This window comes from Polypterus senegalus, chromosome 4 (genome assembly GCF_016835505.1).
Source record: "Polypterus senegalus isolate Bchr_013 chromosome 4, ASM1683550v1, whole genome shotgun sequence".
In the NCBI taxonomy this organism is placed as follows: domain Eukaryota; kingdom Metazoa; phylum Chordata; class Cladistia; order Polypteriformes; family Polypteridae; genus Polypterus; species Polypterus senegalus.
Genome location: NC_053157.1, coordinates 36476696 through 36503302, shown reverse-complemented (window position 1 = coordinate 36503302; position 26607 = coordinate 36476696). Strand labels below are relative to the sequence as shown.

Sequence of the window (26607 nt, the reverse complement as noted above, 5' to 3'; positions counted from 1 at the left end):
TGCAGTGGTACACAATCGCCTGAAGTGGCTCCTTTGGAAGAGCTGTAACGCTCTCCTTTGTTGTGCAGTAAAATTAAACTCATTGTTATCGGACAAATCATCGTGTCATTGTTGGTGAGTAACCATAATTAATTTTCTACTTACAGTACTTAGTACATGTACGTGACGTTTAGTGTCACTGTACACACATTTACTGTATACTATTTTTCTTGCATTGTACGTATTTATTGCTGGTGGCCTGTCTATCGTAATGGCTGTAACATATGCGATATCGGAGACATTTAATATCTTTAAAATAATATTTAGGTTTTACTGTATATAAACAGTGTGTTTATATACATAATTTCAATGAATCTTACCTAATATCTAAGAGAATACAAAGGGATTATGCTGTATAACTCTGCAGGGAATATTTATAAACAGTGTGGAAGAGTTTATAAGGGCTTAAAATATATAAAAATAACCATACAAACATATGGTTTCTATTTCGTGGATTTTCACCTATCGCGGGGGGGTCTGGAATGCAACCCCCGTTATCGAGGAGGGGTTGCTGTATATATATATATATATATATATATATATATATATATATATATATATATATATATATATATAAAATATGGGTTTAAGTTGTCATTCTGTTTGTGTTTCTCATACTGTCTGGCTGAAAAATTTGTTTCCTCTTTTACTACTCACACATAAAAATTGGATTAAAATTTCAGAATTTTTTAATTTCATATGGAAGAAGAAAATATGTCAGTGAAGCCTAGGATGTATGTGTACAGTTATTTGCATGATTTTCTGTCTAATAAATAAAACAACAATTACAGTGTGAAGGGCAAAGACTCCAGATTTTGATTGACAAGAACTGGTCATTTTTCATATTTAATTCTGCAGTCTGTGACATATTGAAATCTTCCAGAAAACTGAAGAGTGCACTGTTTACTTTACATAGTCTTGTTCAATTCTTCTGAAATGTATGCCCTGTCAATGAACAATTCCAAAGATTCTTATTTTTTTTGTGGGAATGTCTTTTACCAGGAGTGTAGAATGGGGTCTTCTTTATTCTTAAAAAAAAGGATTTAACGTATATACTCACAGATAAGCTGAGAATTTTACAACACAGAATAGACCCGAAAAATTAGGTTCAGCCTTATTGTGAGCCAGAGAAGGAAACTAATGACGACAAGAAGTAGTTAGTACAGTCATATATGGAACATATTTATCTCTCTGTAACTCACTTCCCAATTACATAGATAGTACAGAAGAGTTGATACTTGTCATTCATTATGTGCACAGCTTTTCATAAAAACTGAATGTATCTAAAGCATGTCAAAACCTAGTCAGAGGCTGAACAATATTTGTAAAGAATGTCTCACCACAGCAGAAACTTGTGTACAGTGTACAGACTTTATATAATACATATCTTATCCAAAGATCTTGGCCATACATTGTCCTTCTCTCTCTTGTTAACTTAATCTTGACCTGAATAAATCTAATTTTTTACATTTAAGATTTTTCATTTAAGGATTTACCAATGTTGTTTCTTGTATTAGTGTGTGTATATGATCACAGGGAATTCCAGTTTCTGTATTACATCTTGCCTGAAGAAGGGGCCCGAGTTGCCTCGAAAGCTTGCATATTGTAATTTTTTTCATTAGCCAATAAAATGAGTCATTTTGCTTGGCTTTTCTCTATAATACATGTTGTGAGAGATCTCCTATCAGATTTGGAGGACACCCACAACGATAGTTCAACAACACTTCAAAGAAATACAGCATGGAAGAAAAAGGCAATTTCTTTCAGTGTACACTTTCCAAACTGGTGGCTGAGCAGTATATTACACAATTAAAATATTTTCATGCATCACTTTTTCTGTGGCTTTAAGTTATATATATTTTATTTAGTATCACACTATATCTCAGTCCAAATATAAATAAAAAATACAGTTTCCATATTTTTTTAATGGCATTTAAGTTCTTTTTCATGTCCATAACAGTCTGTCTGATGTGAGAAGAATTGATGTTTGTAACATTGCCCATTATAAGAAGTCTGTTAAACCTTCTCACGAGGTGGTCATATTGGAAACTGAATGTGAGAGTAATATGTATGAAAATCAATTCATTAAATTTCTTTTAAAAAATCAGGGTAGTTTTATGAGTGTTGTATTTTTAATAATGCTCGATTCTCTGTGATTGTTCTTTTGTTATATTCATATCTTTGCTACCCTTTGCTTCTCTGCTTCTAAAGGAGTTAAACACCCTTAACATGCTTCTGGCATGGCATGTTGAATTAACTAACCGTGGTGAGAACCATGTTCACTAGCATGGCTTCCTTCGCTTCTGTAACTTACAACAGGGCACATTATTTCTCTGAAATAATTAATAATTAGATATTTTTCCCATTCTGTTTCCCCCATGAAAATCATTAAATGCTTCTCTGAAAAGTTTTAAAAGTTTTCCAGTATGGCACTGGAGGTGAATCAGATTTGATGTCTCAGTATTGAAGAAAGTTTCACATTAATAAGAGTAAGGATGGAAGTGATTTAAACTGCTAGAGCATATAACATCATTTTTACTATATTTACAACTTTTACCTTCAAAAACTGCAGAAAATCACCAGTCTGCTTATAACGACTCACTCGCTTAAAATAAAAATGTTATATATGTTCGCTTTTATTTTATTTTTTTTCATTTATTTCTTCATTAACACTAACTCTGCATTTCTTTCTTTTAAAATTACTACCAGACTTTACTTTCTGTTTTCTATTTATCTCTTCCTCTGCAAGCTGCTCCACCTTTCTCTGCTGCTGCGAGCCCTGAGGCTGTTCACTGTGGCTCTGGCCCTGCTTTACATACCTGTCCCTCAGTAAATGAAGGTACTCTCCACAATTTGTCAAGCGTTACTACTTATTCCCTGTGTAGTTTTTTTTTTTTTTCTCCTACTCCTCCATGTGTTCTTTTTCACTTGAGTGGTAATTGTGTGTATTTGTCTGTTTTTTAACCTTTGTCCTGTGTACGTTCATAGTTGCATTTTGTACGATGCATGTTTGGCTGTTGAAGTCATATATTTTTGTTACTTGTGAATTCTCTTTTTATGTACCTCCTTATTTACAAATGTCTTCCCTCTTGCCTTTTTCTCCATTATGGCTGAAAGCTGTCAGTCAGGACCATAACATTGGTGAAATTTATATTTTATTATATTGCTCATCTTCTGGATTTATAATTTTTAACTGTAATTTTTGGTACTGCTTGTTTTGATGGGAGACAAGTGATATTAAAAACTCTGTGTATATACTGATTTTACATATCATATTATCCTGAATCTTTCCTCAGAATTAAATCTTGGCTCTCTCAGTCAGCTGGCAAGTGAAGGGAACAGGGAGCCTGTTTCTTTCTTGGAAGCCATATTTGTTTAATATTTTATATATCTTGTAATCAGTGGTCCCCCAAGTAAAATATTTTATCAACCAGAGTGGTATACTGAAAGATTACTTTACTTGGAGAACATGTCCGTGGTCTTCTCATACACTACCTACAATTGTATTTTATCTATTTCACATATGGTGTTGTAAGCAGCCTTGTGTTTCTGAAAAATGCTGCATAACTTACATTCTTAGGTGTGCTTGCCTATGGGACTTGAGCAGACTGAGCATTAGAAGACTTTCTAAATTATAAAATATCCTCAGATAATTGAAGGCTTGTGCATATGGTTGAAGTTGGCTCTGGCTGGTCCAAAACACTGAGCATTTTATTTCTTTTGCCTAATTACAGTACGTCTCTTTTACTTTTCCTTTTGAGGAAACCTTGCCACTTTAAACAGAGCCTTAAGATACTGTACTCTTGAAACGAGTATATTCAGTATTATTAGATTGCAGGTTTGGCATTAAGCTAAAGTCTCACCTTCCTCAGCAAAACACCAGATGGTCTTTTTATTATTGCTCAATCACTACAGGGACACACAGAATCAGGTTGATCCCTGTTTCATGTTCTTTACAATGTCATTTATGATATCATTTAATTTAATATACTTCATGACTTGGGAGATACCATTAAATGTAACAAAGTGAAAGATTGTCATGTACAAATGATTGTTAGATCACAATGTGCCATATCACCATTATAGTTTCCAAGACATGCATGCTTGTAAATCCCACTTGAAAGTATCAGAGAGAACCTCAAACATTTTATTTATTATTTTTTTTTATATTCAGGATTAATTATTTTTCAGTGACCTAGAAAAGTAAGGTAAGACTGCAGCCCTTGTCTTAAGTGCTGACCATTAGGATATTTTGACCTCTTCACCTCTTTAGTAGCAGATTATTATTTGCCTCACTATGTGTCACCTAAATAATTTGCTGCTGAGCTTTGCACTTTGAATCTTCCCGTAGGTTTTGTTCATAGTTGGCCTTTTATTGGAATCCCCCTGTCCAAATTAAACTGCAGTTTAAAGACATATTTGCAAAATAAAAATTATTTGCATTAATTCAAATAGCCTTAGGCAGGTGAAACTGGGATAGCAATTCATGCTATGAAATACTTGCTTAATCATCCAATCAGATTATACACTTATTTGTCGTGGGCCAGAAGTTAGCAAAACCGTTAGACTAAAAAACAGGACTTCTTTCCTGTTTGGCACTTAATGAATTAGTGGCATTTGTATCAGGAGAAACATAATTTGTACATCATTTCACTTATATGGTAACAGTGTTGACATTTATGACTCGCATCCCAGTCTAATATACCCAAAACTAAATGAAGTAGTTTTAAGTTCAAATATCCTTCAAGCAGTACACTTAGACATCATACTGAAACTATTTTGCTTCTCTGAGCTGATCCTTTCCATAAGTACTGCTCAAATCTTTGATAACCTGACCATTATGATGGGAGATGCAGGAGGAGACATTGAAAATTATTTTCTTGAATTGGTCACGGTCTGTCTATTACACTTTTACTATCTCTAAGCTTTGTGCTGGGTTTGGCAATCAGAAAGGATTGAGTAAGCCTGAAAGAAAAGATGTTGGAAGACAGGCTTGTGCTCTTTGAATTGCCAGCTGATGAGAGAATCAGGAAGTACACCGTCTTTACAGATTAACAATCTTTCATAATGGAAAAAATCTACCAGACTCCTTTAAATTTATGAAGTCCTGCATGTTTTTGTAACTTTTTCTCTTCAAGAAGATTGCCATTTCAAGTATAGTGCATATTACTTGATGACCATCAGCAAAGTCAGATCAGTGGATAGAATTGCAGAAATGTAATGGAGCACTTGAGCAGAATTGATGGAGGATGTTTAAATTTGCTTCAGATAAAAAGAGCAAGAAATTATTTTTTTGCTATTTTCAGTGTTTTTCTTATTTTGTGTCCTATTTGTCATTAAGTGATACTTACTTGACCAGCAGACTTTGTTCAGGCACTACTGAAAATAAAACACTGAGGTATTTAGGTAAGGTGAGGGCTTTTTGGTTTATAAAGATTTCTTCAGCTTTGTTTAGTAGGAATATTCTGGTTGAGGAACATTATATGTGGAATTCCCCTCTTATGGACTGAATGTAGTCACAGTTTTATTCAATCTGCATGACAACTGTGTCCCAGCAGGGAACTGACATTAGGAAACCATCAACCCCTAAATGTTCAGAATTTCTGAAATGCTGTTAAGCCAGTGTGTTGCTTATGGTGTATTTCAAACAAATGAAAACGATTTGAACATGTTCCCTCTTTGTTTGCTTTTTATATACTTTTCACTTCTTATCGGAAAAAGAAAGCTTAATGTTATAATATTTTAAGAAGATGTACAGTTTCAGTGAACAAGAAAAAAGTTGGCATATTTTAAATGAAATTTACTTTAACATACTGTTTTTTTCTTTATTTTTGGGGGCAGATAAATCAAGTTGGGAGAAAATCTGTTGTTAAATATTTCATCAGCCTACATTTACCATGGCTTTAGAGGCAATAGAAAGCCACTCAAAAATCATCTCTAGTTTTCTATTTTTTCCTTACAGGTCCTACCATGGAGTGCAGTGCATTACTTTTAATCAGGATTGGTCTTGTTTTGTTTAGCATCAACTTTTTGTCATTTTATTTTACTTTCATTCACAGGATGGAGTCAGCTAGCTGCCATGCACTGTGTTATGCTGCCAGATTTACTGGGGTTAGATAAATTTAGACCTCCTCTTCTTGAGATGTTAGCTCGCAGATGGCAGGATCGTTGCCTAGAGGTAAGGAAATCACATTTCTGCCTACCTTTGATTTCATTCAGTTATGCATTATTTTCTTAACCCTCTTTTCTTTCCTATTCCATTTTAAGTAAAATGTGGAAGGTATAATTTAGGACATACATGAAAATGAGTTTGTAAAATAGATAGAACAAATAGAACTGAGAACGTAGATAGATAGATAGATAGATAGATAGATATGGTTTGAATACACACCAGAATGACTTAAAAGGAAGAAAATTAACAAGGAAGAAAACTTCTGACTTGGTAGTTACAGTTACAGCAAGGCATTATGCAGGTGTATTGCTGTTTTGTAAAAAGGCACCCCAGTAGCATTTTCAGACACTCTTTTGCTGAAAGATTTGCTTGCCGCAAGTCCTTGGTGCGAGTATGTCAGAGAGAGAATGTGTAGCATTGTTCATAATGGCACTCACTTTTGTTTTAATTCTCTCATTTGCTACTACCTCCAGGGGATCCAGAGTTTGTCCCACAAATGAGCCTGCTCTTTTAATTAATTTGTTGATTTGGTGGGCCCAACACACCACAGTTTAGAAAATCACACTGGCCATTACAGAGTTGTAGAAAATGTGAAGAATTGCAGTGTCCTTGGGGGAAAAAAGAGCCTGCTCTACCTTTTATTGGAGAGTTCCTCTGTGTTCCAGGAGCCGTCCAATCTATCATTGATGTAGGCCCTCAAATACTTGCAGAAGTGTACCATCTCTACATGAACTCTCTGAATAGTGACCGGATACAGAGGCTTTTGATGCAGCGAATGTCAATAACCAGTTCCTTGTTTTAATGGTGTTAAGTTGCAGACAATTCTTTCTGCAACAAGAAGAAAAGTTCTCCACCTGACTCCTGTACTCTGTCTCATGCCCTTTACATGAAGTTTACATGAGCAGTGTGAGACCAGTTTCCAAAGCATTACCCTTAAACAAAAGTTAAATTATTTAGTTTTCTATCCAAATAAAGTAACTCTATTGTAAACCAGAGTTTGTTGTATGGAGCTGATATCTGTAATAGTTCTGTAAGTTTACGCTGAATCCGATGGTTATGTTGCATTGAATTGATTTTCCAATAACAATGTAAGCTTTGCTTGGTTGTGGTTGGGCTTTAATGGGCACCTATGGGAAGTCTAAAGTACACATCGCAGTATGTAGAAAAATGTGGTTGACAATTCAGAGACAATATTTGTGGGTTTCTTGTAAACCAAAGAAATTATGGAAGAAGAACTTACGTATTTTGTTATAGTAGCTGCCTTTAATTCTGGCATGAGCAGAGAATGTTACAAAGGACATCATTAGTTTTACTGCAAAAACATTTTCTGCTCTTTAAGAGACAGTTATTTTACTGCAGTGTTCTCAATTCATTATAGGTATTTAATATGGCACAGGTTATGTTTAATTTGTATTCCCTTGGAGGATAATGAGAAATGTTGAGTGTATTAATTTAAGGTGGACAGCACAATAATTCAGTGGTGAGCTATGCCGCTTCACAGATCAAGTGTCCTGGTTTCTTGTATGCAGTTAGTATTTGTGGTATAACACAACATAATATTCCCAGTGTCTGTATAGATTTTCCCAAAGGTATTCCAGATTTTTCTTAACATTTCCAAAGATGAGCAGGTTAGGTTACTTGGTTACTCTGAGTTAACAGTAAATGTTGGCCTTGTAATGGCTTTGCACCCTGTCTTTGCCTTAACATCGGGGCTGCCCAAATATGCTCTGTACCCTGAGACTCTGACTATGCATAAGCAGATTTGAAAATTTCATGTTAATATGTGCTATATTTAAAATTTAAGACAAAAGACAAATATTACTTCAGTATTGTTACTTTTGGAATATTCATGTTCTTTGTGTGTTATGGATTTTTTTGCAAGTAACTTGTTTTCTTCTTACATCCTACATCAGTGTTTGTTGAGTTAACTGGTGGCTTTAAATTGGCACAGTAAAAGCAAATATGTATGTGCATGTTCCGGATGTGCTCTGAAGTGGGCTGTTTTCCTCTTCTGAATTAGTCCTTGTCTTACACCCGGATGGGCTTTGGTATGCAAAAGCACCCATTGAACTTGTTTTAGAATAAACAGGTGTAGAAAGTAGACGAACAAGTACTTAGTAAATTTCATTTATGTGAAACATTCTAAGATAGAGAGTTGTATAATATTAAATTGTGTTTGGTTGAAAATAAAATATTAGTCACATTATGAAATTCTGAGTATTATGATTCTGCTCTGCTCTTGAAAAACTAAAATATGTTAATGGCACTAACACTGTACCCAGGAATGATTGTGAACAGGCTGGAAAAAGAGTAAAATCAAAAGGGAGCCAAAAGATATGGTTAGAAATTAGCTGTGAGTCAAAGCTAGGCAATCAGTCAGAACAAGGCAAAGACCAACACACTGTTAGAAACAAAACTAAAGCTGAAGCCAACACAAGTATCCTAATGCTATTACCTACTTAGTTAAAAAAGCTACTGTAATCTATATATATATATATATAAAAGTCTTTTTGTGTTTGAAATGGAAATTACGTATGACCACGCAAAACAGAAATTACGTATGACCACAGAACATATTATAATACAGGAACTAATCACTTAGTTTGTGGACGCCATTTTTATATCGTCTTTACGAATTGTTATTATTTGTGTGAGAGTTATTTTACTGATATTGAAAAGAAGTAAACACAAACACGCTGATCTATCCCATAGAAGTGTGTTCCCACGTCACCATCTCCCAGCCCTACTCTCTGGACTCCAGCGCTGAGCCGTCCGCCAACAGGCGCGTTCTGACAGAGAAGTTTTATTTATTCGTCCACGTGACTGTCACGTAAACTGCCACATTATAATTTTTTTTTAATTGGCAGTACTTGATAGAAGAGATGAGGAAAACAGCTTTGTGTCTTTCTACATTTTAACTGTGCCGAGCTGTAAACAATATGTAGACGACACTGCCTTCAGCAGCGAGGGGTCGTGAAAACAAAGTGGACGCTGGGAGGCGCGGAATGTTGGGCTGCTCTGCCGGGTCGAGAGTTTTGCAGTTTCAGGCAGCGTCCTCTCTTCTCGCACTGTTTGTGACACTTCGAGTCCCCCTCGGCTCATGGTAGAGTGGAAATCTTTGTGAAGGAGTGTGATTGGCGCCATCGAAGCAAAACTCTCTTTGTAAATTGCACTGCACGTCTACTTAATGTCCCTTAAGGTGAGTTCAGGTCACTAAAACCCCGCAACATTCAAGGTTGCTTTTGTGATGAATTCTTTTAAGATGATGGAGGGTTTACATCTAAGAAGATGTACCAACCTCTTCATGTTAAGTTTTGAACTTGGGAATTGTTTGGACCTTCTGCCCGTTAAGCATGGAAGGGCAGCGTCCACATTTCACAGAATAATTTTTCTTTTAAATCACAGGCACATAGTGCAAGGTTGTCAAGCAGAAATTTGCAGGATCGCATAGAAAATGTAATTTCTATACCACAGCGGTCGTGTAACGCCTTTCACAAGGGATCTGCTACCGAGAGATGATCCGAATACATTTAAGCTACTGTTAGTGCTACAGCGCATCACTTTTTCCACATTTTGTTATGTCACAGCCTTATTCCAAAATGGATTAAATTCATTTTTTTCCTCAGAATTCTACACACAACACCCCATAATGACAATGTGAAAAAAGTTTACTTGAGGTTTTTGCAAATTTATTAAAAATAAAAAAACTGAGAAATCACATGTACATAATAAGTATTCACAGCCTTTGTTCAATACTTTGTCGATGCACCATTGGCAGCAATTACAGCCTCAAGTCTTTTTGAATATGATGCTACAAGCTTGGCACACCTATCCTTGGCCAGTTTCGCCCATTCCTCTTTGCAGCACCTCTCAAGCTCCATCAGGTTGGATGGGAAACGTCGGTGCACAGCCATTTTAAGATCTCTCCAGAGATGTTCAATCAGATTCAAGTCTGGGCTCTGGTTGGGTCACTCAAGAACATTCACAGAGTTGTCCTGGAGCCACTCCTTTGATATCTGGGCCATGTGCTTAGGGTCGTTGTCCTGCTGAAAGATGAACCGTCGCCCCAGTCTGAGGTCAAGAGCGCTGTGGAGCAGGTTTTCATCCAGGATGTCTCTGTACATTGCTGTAGTCATCTTTCCTTTTATCCTGACAAGTCTCCCAGTTCCTGTCGCTGAAAAACATCCCCACAGCATGATGCTGCCACCACCATGCTTCACTGTAGGGATGGTATTGGCCTGGTGATGAGCGGTGCCTGGTTTCCTCCAAATGTGACACCTGGCATTCACACCAAAGAGTTCAATCTTTGTCTCTTTAGACCAGAGAATTTTGTTTCTCATGGTCTGAGAGTCCTTCAGGTGCCTTTTGGCAAACTCCAGGCGGACTGCCATGTGCCTTTTACTAAGGAGTGGCTTCTGTCTGGCCACTCTACCATACAGGCCTGATTGGTAGATTGCTGCAGAGATGGTTGTCTTTCTGGAAGGTTCTCCTCTCTCCACAGAGGACCTCTGGAGCTCTGACAAAGTGACCATCGGGTTCTTGGTAACCTCCCTTACTAAGGCCCTTCTCCCCCGATCGTTCAGTTTAGATGGCCGGCCAGCTCTAGGAAGAGTCCTGGTGGTTTCGAACTTCTTCCTCATACGGATGATGGAGGCCACTGTGCTCATTGGGGCCTTCAAAGCAGCAGAAGTTTTTCTGTAACCTTCCCCAGATTTGTGCCTTGAGACAATCCTGTCTCTAAGGTCTACAGACAATTCCTTTGACTTCATGCTTGGTTTGTTCTCTGACATGAACTGTCAACTTTGGGTCCTTATATAGACGGGTGTTTGCCTTTCCAAATCATGTCCAATCAACTGAGTTTACCACAGGTGGACTCCAATTAAGCTGCAGAAACATCTCAAGGATGATCAGGGGAAACAGGATGCACCTGAGCTCAGTTTTGAGCTTCATGGTGAAGACTGTGAATAATAATGTACATGTGATTTCTCAGTTTTTTTATTTTTAATAAATTTGCAAAAACCTCAAGTAAACTTTTTTCACATTGTCCTTATGGGGTGTTGTGTGTAGAATTCTGAGGAAAAAAATGAATTGAATCCATTTTGGAATAAGGCTGTAACATAACAAAATGTGGAAAAAGTGATGCGCTATGAATGCTTTCCGGATGCACTGTACATGTTTTGTTATAGCGCCTTTAAAATGTACTTTACCCAAAAGCACTCCAGTACTGCTCAATGTATCTTTACTTCTTACATGTTAATGTTTACTGTTTAATGATTTATATACTACATTTTGTTTTTTTCCCTTGTACTCAGTGAGTGAAGCCACTGGGTAATCAGCTAGTTAGCACTATTTTTAAGTTGTTTACAATATCCACTGAGGGACCTGTTGTGCACTGTCATATCTATAGCAGAAGTACTTTTGATGTCACTGATTCTGACAATGAAATTGGAAATGGGATGCCGCAAGGACAAAATTGCATCAAGTAAATGAGGAACAATGGTTGATTACAAGAAACATCAAGCACAAAAGAAAGACTAAAGTCAAAATTTAAACCCTTCACATACAAAAACCTCAAAGCATTCAAAAACACACTTATGACAATGGATAAATACTATAAAAGGAGGAAATCCCTCCAAGAACTAGGCCTCAAGGCTCCAGTAAGGCCTACAATTAAGAATTCCCCTGCCCCAAAACTCTATGCAAGCTTCACAGCCTGCACAGGCAAAAATGAAGCAGACAAAATATTGAAATTTCATAAAAGGAGAAGGGTATTGTTAAAAACTCCTGGCTCAAGTGTTATTAAAGCTCCTTTATATTTCAGGATTTTATAAACATACAAGGCAAAAGCAAAAGCTGAATTAAAAAGGTATTCCTAAAAGTAAATACCACCAAATCCATAATGAAGCAATCCTAATTCATAAATATACAGTAAGTACAACACCAAAAAACATGTGCTTACAATAAGTGAAATCTAAAATCCATAAAAGAACCGAACAACAGAAGTTTCACTAATACCACAGTGCTAACTCAGAGTCTTATTCAGACCAGTATAGTTCTGGGAGTGGTCCTGCACCTGTAATGCTAAGGGGCCTTGCCACTTTAAGATTCATCTTAAACAGAACATAGGAAATAACAGTAAGAATAAACCATCTTTTAATACTCAAATATTTTGTAAATATCCACATGCAAAATATCTAATAAGAACAATAAACTATAAAAAACAATAAGACAAAAGCAAAAGGCCACAACACAAAAAAATAAATATAAATGAAAAAGTGCTTGAGAAAGGATTGAGATTCTGGCAGTAACATAAGAGTATGCTAAACTTACTGGTGGTGATTTGGAGTTTTCGGTATCATGATATTTATGTTATAATTGAATACACAAAATGCAGAATATTAAGTGCTGCATCCAACAGTATTGAGATCTCCAGTCCCACTCCAGCTCTTTAAAAATGTTAAAGTGGTTTATGGTCCTGCAGCAGCTCAGCTTCATTGCTATAAAAAGTGTTAGCTGACATTGGTATTGATAAAATGTTTTTAATGTTTTATTTGTTCTAAAAATAAGCACTACATAAGACATTTTATAATATGTCAAACATGTATAAATTTCAATGAAAAAATGAAGAAATTTAAAAGTCAATTCAATCAGAAATAAAATCAATCCCACAAACTGTATCACAAAACACTTAGAATTTTAAACCACGCTTAAACCCCACCCTCACCCAAAATACAGTAAGATAAGAAATGTTAGAATTGTTCCTAGCAATATAAATGTAATTTTCATGAATTTTATAAATGAAGGTATCATTTTTCCATTGTACTGTGCCTGTCAGCATAAGTTTTCCTTTTAAGCAAAATAATATTGGTACCAAGCAGTACAAGCTCATTTTACTACAACAGAGATCATTAATATGTTGTACTCTTTCTTTTACCCAAACAATGTAAGCATAAGGGTTTGTAATGATCCCAGTGCTGTCTTAAATATCAGTGTAGTCCAGCTTATATCAAGAAGAGAATACAGAAGAAGCATGTGGCCAAAGGAAGCAGGTACTTGAAAGTGTGTCTCACAGGTAGCGTCTAGTCCAGTTTTGGTCAAATGACTTGTTTATAGTTTATCATTTTAATGTGACTCTAACCATGTCTTGTGCAGATTAAAGAAGCAAACATTCTGTGTAGGGTTGCCTTTCAGTTGTTATCTCAAAATTGTTTTGTAAGATCTTGTTCCAAGTGCAGTTTCAGATTAATTGAAAATGTATATTTGAGATACTTCCAGTATCATTAGCACTGTACTGTAAGGCTCCATAGTGAATAATAATCTGAGCGAAGTCTCAGATTTGCATGTAATAGAAATAATTTATTTAGTGATAAATTATATTTGTGGTTTTTCAAAGGACGCTAACATTAACAAGCACTTTATTTTTAAGTGTCATTAAGACCAAAAGAAGCCCTTGTTCATGTTTTATTGTGTACAGTATGTGCCTTATAGATTCATTATAGGTTGTACTTAATCTAAAGGGTTACCAGTTTTACTTATTTTTACTTTAATGGACCAGTGGTGATAGCCTTGAGAGAATTCTGTGCCAGTTGGCTCCTCAAAAATGAAGAAATAAGATGTTCTTTTTTACAGAAACACTTCTGCATTATTTATGTCCAGCATATATTTTAGATTATTATGTAAGGAAAGATTTGCTCTGCCACTTTTAAATAAGTTACTATATACTGCAATTGCACTTGGTGTAATGAATGACTGCAATGACTTTTCTGAAACCAAGTTTATCTTTTCTTAAATATGTATTTTGTGGTATAAAGGTATCAAATAAAGAATGTTTTAATTTAAGAAATACATACTGCATTTTATGAAACAAATGCAAATTCTGTTTAGCATGGACTTAGAAATTCAAGCTAAAAACATTAATCTCCTGTCGTTTTTTTTTTTTTTTATATGGTGGTAGTGCAACAAAGGCGTTCTTTCAAGTCCTATATGTATGGAAGAGTGCTTACTGATTCAGTTTTAAGAGTGCAGCATGCAGGCTACTGGCTCAATACCTGCAATCTGATAAATGACTGGGTGTCCTTGACACCTTACCCGCGCTTCTGTGGCTGAAATTGTGTTGAATGAGCAGCTTTCACCAGAAAGATCAGAGGGACCTTGGGCAGAAGCTGGGATTCTAACAGCTTAATTGGGCCGAGCTCTTTGTTATGTGTGTATAGCAAAAGGTTTTTTTTTTCTCTGAGACTCACATTTAGTTTTGCACTTTCTTTGTGCAATTTCCAATATGTTTTTGTGTATGTATTATCAGACATGTCAGAACAAAAGACCTGTTAAAATGAGCCACAAGTTATGTTTAAGACCCTTGATAAACAAACAAATTAAAAGTCTGGTGATGTTAACAATAGCTTTTTGTCTAATTTGTTTTATTAAGATACATTTCCGTATATCTATTTTCTGAAGGCTGCATGCACAATGTGTTAAAAGTTTGATATTCTTAAGATTTTCATTATTATTATTATTATTTACGTCCATCCATTCTCCCCACTCTTCCAGTACAGGGACATGGGGAGCTTGGGTCTTTTCTGGTGACAACAGCCACAAATTAGCAGCCAACCTAAGATGCCAGTCTATTACCAGGTACATGCATATGTAAACTTATACTAGGCTAGTTTAATGCTGCTAGTCTATAATCATGATTTTAAATTGATGCAAGGAAGAACTAGTCCCCTGCAATAAATTCATAAAAACTGCCATTACAGGCTTCTTAGTGAAGAATCAGATGAGATCCAAGTGTCTTCAGGCAGCAGCACTGTTATTTATTTAGTGAAGTACATAGATTAAACTCTAACCAATTTTCTGTCTGTTATAACAGAGCCTCGGCTTTAGGCTGTCTGACCTCCATAACAAAATGTCATCAGTTTATACTATATAAAATCATTTTTGTTTTTGCTCCTAATGTGCTTTTTTATTCTGGCCAAGGTTAGGCTGTTAAATGCCATTCTGAAGTTACTTCTGGGGCTAGGGTCCTCACTGGTGTATCATTAAAAATGTACAGCTGTACTGCCTATTCCCAACATTTACAGGGCCAAACTCTTCAAGACTAATCATATGCTGCACACCTCCAGGTATTCAAACTGGCACTGGGGTTTAAAGGATGAGTTCATTTCTAAAAAAAAATTGCTTCACTTTAGAACACACATTAATGTAACAAATTAATACTGTATGTACCATGACTGTTAAGAAATTCAACTTGAAAAATACCAAACTTATCCTTTAATCCTGGACAATAAATCTGCTATTTGAGAGTTAGTTATAAGGCATGAATCCTGCAATCAGCAGTTCATCCCTGGAAGACACCTTCATATTTACTTTGATTAGGTCAATCCACCTTGACCTACGTCTATACTGAGTCCACTTAAAAGAATTCTTGTGGGTTTGGATAACAAGTTATGGGGTTGCTGATGTCTAATGCCCTCCACCATGGCCAGATACTGGGACCTTTTGTTTCCTGCCCCTCTAGCCTGATCTTTTTGGGTTTGCTCACAACTGTGCATTTGCCTGTGTCATTTATCCTTGCAAAATGTAGAAATATGTTTGATGATGATACATGTTACACTGGCAGACATGCTACACCTTCTTCTAAATACTGCATTTCTGAAATATACTTACAATTGCTAATAAAGTTTACTTGTTTCTATAAAAATGGAGATCTGAATGTATGTAACAATATAAAGCATCATATTGTTAGCAACGTATATACCACATAACACAATGGAAGTGGAATGTAAAGTGCATGAAGCAGTATTGCATAAAAGAATGACCTTTTCCCCCCAGACAAACCAGTATAAATTCACATGGTTCAAGTATGTGTTTCATCGCTTTAAAACACACATTTTAAGTGCAGTTTCAGATGTCAATCTTAAAACAATGCACAGAGACTAATTAAAAACTTTTATTTATATGGTGTAAGCTTTCAGCTCTCCGTGCCAATAGAAGACATTTTATTCACATTAAATAATTATTATTTAATTAGGCAGGCACATCAAACTGAAAATTTGAAAGGAAAGAGAGCCCATGTAGATAGTAATTTTTATAAAAGGTTATGTAGATAGGCACTTCTACTTTGTTTCGTACAGTCTTTTCTTTATTGTACACATATAGCAATATTGTTAAGAGTATATGCAAGTATTTAAATGAATCTAGGCTAACAATATATCCATGCTCTCCTTCCACTTGTTTTCTTTTTTATATTGCAGAGGTTCTGATGCCATTTTTTGTCAGCATCAGATTCAATAAAAGAACCAAGCCTAGAGGAGATGCCATTCCATTGTAGAAGCATATATATGCACTAGTCAATTCTGGGCCTAATTAAAGTCGTCAAATAACGTAATGCATGTCATTTAATAGGATAGAAAACCTCATACAAACAGTGACCCAACCTGGAACAAAACCACGTCCTCCTAGCTGTGAGGTAGCAGTGCTAACTGTGGTATAATTGCAATATACCCTTAGATTCTGCCGATAACAATTGTATGTGATGAAACATTTAGCTGCAAGCCACCAAATACATTTCTTGTGCTTAACCTTGGCCACAAGGAAGCTTTAGTCTGTTTTGTAAACAAAGTGAACATGATATAACTTTGGTGTATGAGTGTGATTTCAGTCTGTGACACTTGTAGTTGTTGGTTGGCAGTTTTCTTTTTTTGTACTTTAAAGAGATGTACACGTTTTATATGCCATTATACTGGTATTCTAGCAAGGTTACTCTTAATTTATAACATCCCTTATAGCAAAGTTTGTCAGATAACTATGTGAAAGGTTATTGTTACATTTAAACATTGTCAGATGTTACTGATTTGTATGCAGTGCTGCTCCTGGAACAGGGTGGTAATGATTTTACTCGTTTCTATCCTACATTTTATCTTTGCCATATTTAAATCCTATAATCTGTGGTTTACACTAAATTGAAAATATAAATAATAAAAATTGAGTAAGTGAAGAAATGAACTTGTTGAAAGTCAAATGCTGAGAAATTTGTTGTATACTTCATAACATTTCATTATTATGTTTATCATTGAAATACATCATACTGTTTTTCAAGCCATAACACTCCTGCTTAGATCTGTGTCTTGTTAGGGCATGTGTTGAATGTGATTATCTGCATGCATGATAAATTGCGGCTTATTGGAAAACTGATTTATGTGAACTTTCTCAGCCTTGGATGATTAAACACGTAATTCTTAAATTGAAATGGATAGAAAATCAACGGTTGTCTAGTTTCAGTATTTATTTTTAATGGCATTGGAGATGTTTCATTTGTATGCATTATTTCTTGTTTTTACAATAATTTTCTGGGAAGGGAAATAATCACTGATACATAAATTGTAATGTCTACTGTTTTATGGCCAACCTCCATTGTTTGTTTGTTTATTTATACATTAATTAATATTCACTTTATTACTTTCTGTTGCATTTACTACATTTGACCACAAAGGGTGCTGTTGTGGCCGGAGTCAGAGCACTGTATCTGATGCTGCTTTTGGTGACATTTAAATCTTTGGTCTTTGGCATTTCGTGGTACCATTATATGTTCCCCTAAGCCTCCTCACTAGGTTCTTCTTTTTTGTGCCTTTCTTTTGTTGTATCCAATACACAATTTGAGTATATTGTTTCTTAATTTTACACTTTTCTTGGGACAGTGCTTTGAGTCTTCATTATAAAAATCTATCCCCTCAATATGTGAGCCCACACCGTTTCCACCACAGAATCATATAAAGGTGAAGCCTAGGCAGGAGGTCACATAACAAAGATGAGAAGCAGTCCATAATGGGGAGCCAGTCCATCACAGGGCATTTAAATATTAATAATATTGCCCACAAAATTAATGTTGATAGTCCACACTAAATCATGATTTTACACTGTTGGAAGAAACGTGAAGTTCCAGTCATCGTTTCACCCATCCCATCCATATTCTTGACCTTATCCTTCCATTTCAGAATAGCTGTGGGCTGGAGCCTAGCTCAAAAGCATTTGGCACAAGGCAAGAATCAGCCTTGTCAATCAGGCATCAGTCTATCACAGGAAATTCAGGCAAACGTGACAAACCAAAACGGAGTTTCCTTAGTGCTTTAGGATCTCAACACATCCCACTGTACTGTGCTCATTGTGCCTCCACAGTGTGAAAGTTCAGCACAGTATGTCACATTTTTTTTAATCCACAGTTATTAAAAATACAACATTCCACGTTGTAACAGAGTGTACACTTATTCAGTTTTAATTGTGATGGCTTCACAGGGTAAGAATTTTTTATAGAACACTTGCAGAATAAAAATAGTTTCATTGCAGCATATCAAAATACAGCGGAACGTTTTTATTATTCTTGGTCCAAGTAAAACAAATATGGGGGAAGTTTTTAAAAGAACAAGCAAATATAATATATAACATTGTAATTAATAATAGTTACCACAACACACCATTAAGCAAGTTAGAAAATGTACTTCAGGTACCTGTGAACTTTTTTTGAAAGTTGAAACATTTTTTAAAGTCTTTATTAACTTAAGACGTTGTTCTTAAAATATGCTTGCAGCACTGAGTTATATTCAAAAAGTAACAGCGGTAATGGAACGTAATTGCATGTGTTAGTAGTGAACATAAAGTCAAATTTTTTAATAGCATATAGGCTTATGGTGGATAAAATTACTTTTGCAGGCAGCAGATTCCAACTCAAATGATGTGAAAATGTCATTGATTGATGTTCCATTATTTAGTTGTTAGTTATGGAGGGTTTGTGACTAATTTTAGGTCTGTCGTGCCAGAAAAAAAAGGTCGGGGAGATTAACAGGAGGTAAATACCAAAGCCCATGTCATAAAACTGGGAGATCCCAAAGGAAAGCAACAAAAGTGAAACATGAAGCAAAACTTGTAGTCCAAAAAAATCATAAATGAGCCAAAGTGTTCTTAATCTTAATTAACCAAAAAAGAATTGTGAACAAACTTGAAATTTCTTTGAGAAATCTGCTAAATTGGATAAGGAGTTTTTTTATACCCTGTGACCCCTAAAATCACTTGATTCGTGACCCCTGACTTTGCTGTTTGTAACTTCATTAGCAACCATCAAACAAAGCATCTTGCAAACAAAACTAAATGGTGTCTCTGGAGAATGCAAATAGGTAAATAATAATGTCTTAATTATAACCATAGAAGTGACTCTTCAAATAATGAAATAATCATCCAAGATTATAGTGTTCAAAGTATTGGCTTCAAAAATAACATGACAAGTACATGTTATGTTGTGAGGCACCTGTGACCACACAAGCTGGTGACCCCCAGAAACTTGTCATCTGATTAGGTTGTAGCCAGATCTCTTCTTATCAGAGTTTCATCCAGTTTCCAATTACCTTTGGATTGTGTAGGACACCACTGGTCTCACTGACACTTTGATTTTTTTATTGCAGTTGATCTAAATTAAAAGGCCTACACTTCTAAGGGTAATAATGCTCTGTTTAATTTCATTTGTTAATTGATATTTTCTTGGCATTATCACTGGAATATACAACTTTCAACAGTGTGATATTGTTCAAGTAGTACTTATGATGATGTAGTAACACCGTCTGTTCCAGCTGTGCTTTAAGACAGACAGATGGATATTAAGTAATCAACAGAAGTTGGAACACCTGTACAAAGTGTTTACTTCCACTTGCAAGGCTTAATTTACTTTAATTGCTACAGAACATCTGTAGGTTGTAACCTATTAGTCATTCCCTGAAGACTGTCCATTTGTAATATTCTGATATTTCCATTTTTTATTTATTTACTTACTTTTTTCCAGTTTTTGCTAACCTAAACTTAAAATTTAAACCTCTGGCAGTTTACTGCTTACCTTTTCACAATTTTAGGTCATTCATTGTATTTGAGCTGATTAACTTTGAAGAAAAATAGGAATAAAACTGAGGTGTTCTAAACCATTTGACCAGCAGTGTCCATACCCAGAAATAAACAGATGTTACTCTACTTATGTAATAAAGAAGCTGCAAATGGCTGAACCGTATAGAGTACAACTCTAAATTTTTAAAAGAAATATTTATATGATTGAAAACATTTATATCCACATTAAGAAAAAGATGTGTTTACAAATCCCACACCAAAGGTAATATAACAGAGACATACGCGGTGTGTGGTGCACTGTAAACGTTTAATGCTGAGGTCTATGTTGATTACTTAGCTAGTCTTCTAAATAAAACGCAGAACAAGTTTTATGATGCACAACCCTGGAATTGTTTTTTTTTTGTGACCTAATCTGTCACCTACTCATGTACCAAGTTTCAATATCATATTCCATAGCACTGTATAGTTATTTAGATTGGCACAAGGTGTCCCCCTTTTAGGGAAAGTTTAGTTTTTTGCACTTTAACAATCTCTCAAAACAAGTATTACAGCTGCAGTTATTTTTTTTATTTTTTACAAAAAAACATGCACATAAACACACACACATTAAATATCACTCTGAAGCAACAAATGAACAATTTGCAGCTATGTATTTTTCATGTACATAGGAACCTTAAATGTTTTCCAATAGATTGGGATTTTTGTGCAGCAATTCACTGATTCACCATTGCCCCACAAAGGTTTATTTATTTATTTTTCTTGTTGTTGTTATTTTTTGCATTTCAAGCCTTTAACACTTTCATACCAACTTTCTTCTAGTGCTGTGTGGGACAATGCCTTTCCTGGCAGCCCTTGGCACATGGCAGAAAACAGCCCTAGACATGGCTCCCCAGAGCTAGTCACACACATCTCACATACACCTAAACCAGTGTTTCTCAGTTACTTTTGGGTTGCAGGTGGTCTTCGCTGTGCTGTGAGCATTTGAAACTTGTTCACACTATAATCTGCCCTATCTCCCCACCAGTGATTCCATTCAAGCTCACTTTGTCCAAGCATGTGCTACAACCTCTGCCACATTTAACATTTTTTCACTTTTGCAATCACACTCATTTCTGCCTCCTGAAATTAGAAATGGGATAAAAAATGTTGCTCATCACTGCCTATCCCTTCAGTGGTGTGGGGTCTGTGTGAACAAGACACTGGCTGAAACAGTTTTTACCCCCCTCGTGCTTGCAACACAGCAACTCAAGTGGCATGATAAAGTGATATTTGATTGAATGGGGAAAGCAGATGGGGTTCCCCACATGAAACTGTGAGTGGCTGTGTAGCACATGGTGATTTAATGACATTAGATCAAAGAGCAGTCCCTGTGCAAGTTTGTGCTGTGTGATTCAGTGACATTTGGGGAGGCAGGGAATGGGAGTCCACACGTGAAACTGCAAAGAAGCAGCGTGGTTTGGTGCTATACAAATACATTCCATTGAGGAGTGATCCTCTGTTTAGGTTGATCAGGGAGGGAGTGAGACAGGGGTCTCCATGTGAAATTGCAAGCAGGAGCATTGACACTGCGTGATACAAATTAGAGCTGGGCAATATAACGAGATTTTAAAATATACCAGGATATAAATAGAGCAGGATATGGATTGAGACAGTATCGTTTGTATCGAGTTTAAATGAAGTTCTTTTGTTTAATCTTGTGGAAAGTCTTTTTTCTTATCCCTCACTGCCTGCTCCAGGCTTCACTACTGTGCTCTGCTAGCAGTCCCGCCCTCACTTGCTCTTGAGTGCGTGTAAACAACTTTCTCGCAACATGGTGGGGCATGACACAAGAGTTGTAACTGAATATAACTTAGTATGTAAAAAGAAGAACAATGGACCAGTTATTTGGAGGTGGCTTGGATTTCACAGGTCAGATGAGCACCAGAAACGCATAATATGTAGGGAAAGCCAAAAGGAGGCAGTGTCAAAAAATGGGAGCACTACCAATCTTTTTCATCACTTAAAACAGTGGCACAAAGTTCAGTATGAAGAGGCTGTTAAACTCCGTTCAACTACTGCAGTTACGAAGCATTCACCAACCGAAATGCCTCAACCAATTCAGATGACATTGCAAGCTTCATTTACTCACGCCTCCCCTTATGAAAAGAAAAGTGTAAAGTGGTGTGGTGTCACTGAGGCAGTTGCTCGCTACATAGTAAAAGATATACTTCCCATCTCAATGGTGAAAAAGGATGGTTTTAAAAGATTGATCAAAGCTCTTGACCCATGATGGAAATTGCCCAGTCGCAATTACTTTGCAAAGAGAAGCGCTGCCTAACGTGTACATTCAAGTCAGACGTACCTTACTGACGTGATCGGTAAATTAAAACATTTCACGTTGACAGCCTGTATGTGGTCAAGCCACACCTATGAGCCATATGTAAGTGTGACTGTTCATTCCATTGAAGAATGGGAGATTAAGTGTGTGTGTCAGCAAAGAAGCTACTTCCCTGTAAACCACACTGGGGAGCACATAGCTGAAGCTTTGCAAGATACCCTCACAAACTGAAAGCTGGATGAAAAGAGGCTACAACCAACAATGGGAGAATGTTACCAAAGAGGTGGAATTGCTGAAGTGGCAAAGAATGCACTGCTTTAGGGATTGACTTCATCTGGCTATTAGGAAGTGCAAGTTTTAAAAGAAAATAACGTTAACTGCTCAAGTGTTATATTTATTAAAGCCAGAATTAAGCAGTAAAAGTGAGTTTTAAACTGCTTGCCTTTACAGTGAGTTATGTCAGTTTAACACATTATTTCATGAAGTGAAGTTTAAATTAGCTAAAACATAAAATGTAAAATGCCCTTAGGCTAGTCCTTTTTCTTTTTCAAAAGTGACTCTGTTTTACAGATTTATTTATAAAAAAAAAATTCAATTTAAAACTGTAACAAATTTAAACGCATGTCTAATGTACAGGTACAGTTTGTTAACTTGTTTGTTAATAAGAGACATTGTATTTGTTTATTTATATTGTTATTATAATGTTATTTATTTTAGATTTATTATTATTTTAACTGTAATGTAGACTGAATTTTCATATAATTCATGCCTGCCATTTTTTGCTTACATTTAAACATTTTATTTACATTTACACCATGTTCCTAACCTGAAAAGCATATGCAGTAGTTATTTTAGATACCGTGGGACTATAAGTTAAAATATATAATCATTTGTTATATATTTCAAAGTTTAATTTGATAAATAAATTCTTGTGATATGTTGTATGGCTTTGATTTACAACTTAAAATTTTACTCACTTCATAAAGATATCCAGATATATATTGCCATATTTTTTGTCCATATTACCGAACCCTAATATAAATGCATTTGATTGGAGAGTAGTAACCCATGAAAGTTTTTGATCAAAGGGCTCCTCACATGAAATTTTGAATGGGTATACAAAGAAGTTGAAACTAGAAGTGCACTGCTCAGAAAACTAACATAGGAAGAACTTGTAGCAGACATCATCTTGATATGGTAGTTGAACCCATTTACACTTGAACAGTAAAAGTGCACTCTGAGATGCTTCAAAGTTATATTTAGCACATCAACCAATCAATCTTCCTGAACTCTCACAGAAAAGGTGTACAGAACAATGAGTAAATATGCTTAAAGAAATGTTTAAAATGGGCACAGGAATATTGTATAGTGGATTTCTGGGTGACACCAAACCTTTTCCCTTTGTAACCTTTTTTCTTTATTTGCCAGTTTCTGATATGGCTTTTTCTTTAAATCTCTACCTCTAAGGCCAGCATTCCAGCACGCTCTTTTCACTGTTTCAAATGACACTGTTATTTAGTATAAATTTAAGATCATAGCCAAATAAGAACATATAAGACATTGGTTTGTCAGACAGCAGTGGATATAAAAACATTACTGTAGATATAAAAACTGTTTCTGATTTGTTTTCACCTACTTTGTATAGACTGCAATTTTGCAATAAAGGTGAAATAAGTTCTGACAGGAATTATCTTGGTTTAATTTTTTATTACACAAAAACTACAATTTTTGCAGGGGTGTGTAGACTTTTTATATCTACTGTAAAGACAGTGATGTGCTTACACCTTCTACAGTTGTGCATTTTTGCCTTCTGCTTCTTTTCCAAGAGTTAGCTCTCTTAAGACAGTAGTGGCTACCTCTTTATGAAACCTTCAGTTTCTTAGCAATCTGTGGAATGAAACGACCTTAATTTCACAAAACAAAAATAGACTGATTTTATTTTTGAGAAAGCTGTTTTGTTTTGGCCATTTGTTTAACCCAAAATTAAACTTCAAAGAAAATCTACTTGCCTTTTTGAACAGAATAACAGCTTCAGCTGTGCTAACACAGTTACAATCCATCCATCCATTATCCAACCCAGCAGACAGTTACAAAGATTTCTTAATAAACAATTGTATTTAAACGCAAAAAATTAAGGATGAGCTTATCATTGGGAGAGTTTATCGTTGGGATTGATAAATTAAAACTCAGTCATTTCAAACAGTATAGCTGTTTGCAGCATTACCAATGTCACATGTCTGTATTTTTAAATCTGCTTAATAGTACTTTAATTTGAAAAAGTTTTACCTTTTAATAAAATCATGAACATTTCTGAGTAATTTGAAAGTTTTGAACGCTAATGCACGATTGTCATAGGATCAGGTGCTGATTTCAGTTTTTTTTGTGATAATGCCCTTTGTCATCTCATCTTTACTTTGAGAAGGTTTTTCTCTGTGTTTACTGCATCAGATTATGGGTGCTGCACTTTGAAATGTTTCACTGTATTTATTTTGGCAGTACTCCCAGTCTTTATTTCCAAGGCTTTGGCTGCCTTATACTTGTTGTGTAACCTTTAAAAGCAGTTGTACTTCATCGTCTGTTCAGACGAAAAGGTCTGGTTTGTTTCTTCTTTGCTCTTTTGGCATTTCAATGTACTTCAGGTTAGCGCTCTAAACAAACATAGCCCTTGGTTGTGCATGTCCAATAGGAAAGATGTGTGCATATCAGAATAAATTGCAATTGTTTAAAAAATGATCTGAAAATGCTAATGTGGGTTGAAAACTTTTAATACAAAAAAGATGCTTTCAAATTTAGTGTGGACTAAGCCTAACAGACTGTTTTCTAACTAGACATTACTGAACATGAAGACTTTGGTGTTAACTTATGTCATCTAAATTCTATTAGTAATTCTACCATTTATATCTCAATTTTTTGTGCCATAACTCTACTGCAAATCCTGACAACTTATATCATGAAAGTAACTTTTTTTCTGTAGGTGCGGGAAGCTGCACAGGCATTATTATTGGCAGAGTTAAGAAGAATTGGGCAGGCTGGCCGTAAGGAAACTATAGACACTTGGGCTCCATATTTACCACAATATGTTGACAATGTCATGTCACGTGAGTATCAGATCTTTTGAACATTATTTTTTGTTAGATTGTTTTATTACCAGTAATAGGAAGTTATGATCATTTACACACTTTGGAATATTACATCTTTGACTGTCTTTTTGTGTCAGATAGTATTACAGCATACAGTACTGTAGAAATTCAGCTTTTAGGTCCCATTCAAGTCATATTCATGCCTCCACCGCAGTGGTATTTATACTGTATGTGCAAAATTCTCACTGTACCATTTCCATGTAGCAACATAAGTTAAGATTTATGAGCCTAGGTGACATTTTTCCAGTCAATCTTACTTTGCCTAGTTTTGATTATCATGTTCTCATTGTAGCCTCATCCTCCTGTTCTTAGCTCGAAGAAGAGGGATCCAACATAGTCTTCTGTTGCTGCAGCCCATCCACTTTATGGTCCAATCTATTTTGCATTCATACATGGCCCTTTATTCAAGGCAAAGTTAAAAAGCTGTTGTCCTGACCAGTCTCCTCTGATGTTTTTCTTAAAAGCATCAGTATGTGAATATGCCAGGAAGACAGTTGTATCTGAGATGTTGAAACTACCATATCTCATCTTAACAAAGAAACTACTGTCATAGTCACTTAATTCACATGCCTAACCCATCCAAATATGTGGTGAATAACAATTAAATCACTTATATTATCTGCATGCAATTGTGTAGCAGGTTAGTGATTGATCATTTAGATAGATAGATAGATAGATAGATAGATACTTTATTAATCCCAAGGGGGAAATTCACATACTCCAGCAGCAGCATACTGACAAAAATAAACAATATTAAATTAAAGAGTGATAAAAATGCAGGTAAAACAGACAATAACTTTGTATAATGTTAAAGTTTACCTCCCCTGGTGGAATTGAAAAGTCGCATAGAACGATCTTCTCAGTCTGTCAGTTGAGCAGGACAGTGACAGCAGTCTGTGATGTGCTATGATGATTGTGCTTGATTCAAAAGGAGACAACCTCCACACCTGCTTGGACGATCATGCATAAGTCACCAAGTGGGAAGGTGCATCATGAAAACACTTATATTGGCAAAAGTGGGTTGTGGCACCAGAGATTTGAGAAGTAGTATATTATTGCAC

The 26607-nt window shown here is 35.7% G+C and overlaps 1 protein-coding gene across 4 annotated transcripts in view; it reads left to right on the top strand.

Moving 5' to 3' along the window:
• LOC120527253 (WD repeat-containing protein 7) overlaps positions 1-26607 on the top strand; it is a 522770-nt gene that overhangs the window by 152495 nt on the left and 343668 nt on the right. For 2 of the 4 annotated variants that reach the window (XM_039750463.1, XM_039750461.1), the window contains 3 exons: positions 2789-2878; positions 6099-6217; positions 25381-25504. In XM_039750463.1, coding sequence (XP_039606397.1) covers positions 2789-2878; positions 6099-6217; positions 25381-25504 — 333 coding nt within the window. The remainder of the gene's footprint in view (positions 1-2788; positions 2879-6098; positions 6218-25380; positions 25505-26607) is intronic. The other 2 variants (XM_039750464.1, XM_039750462.1) reach the window with 1 other exon arrangement.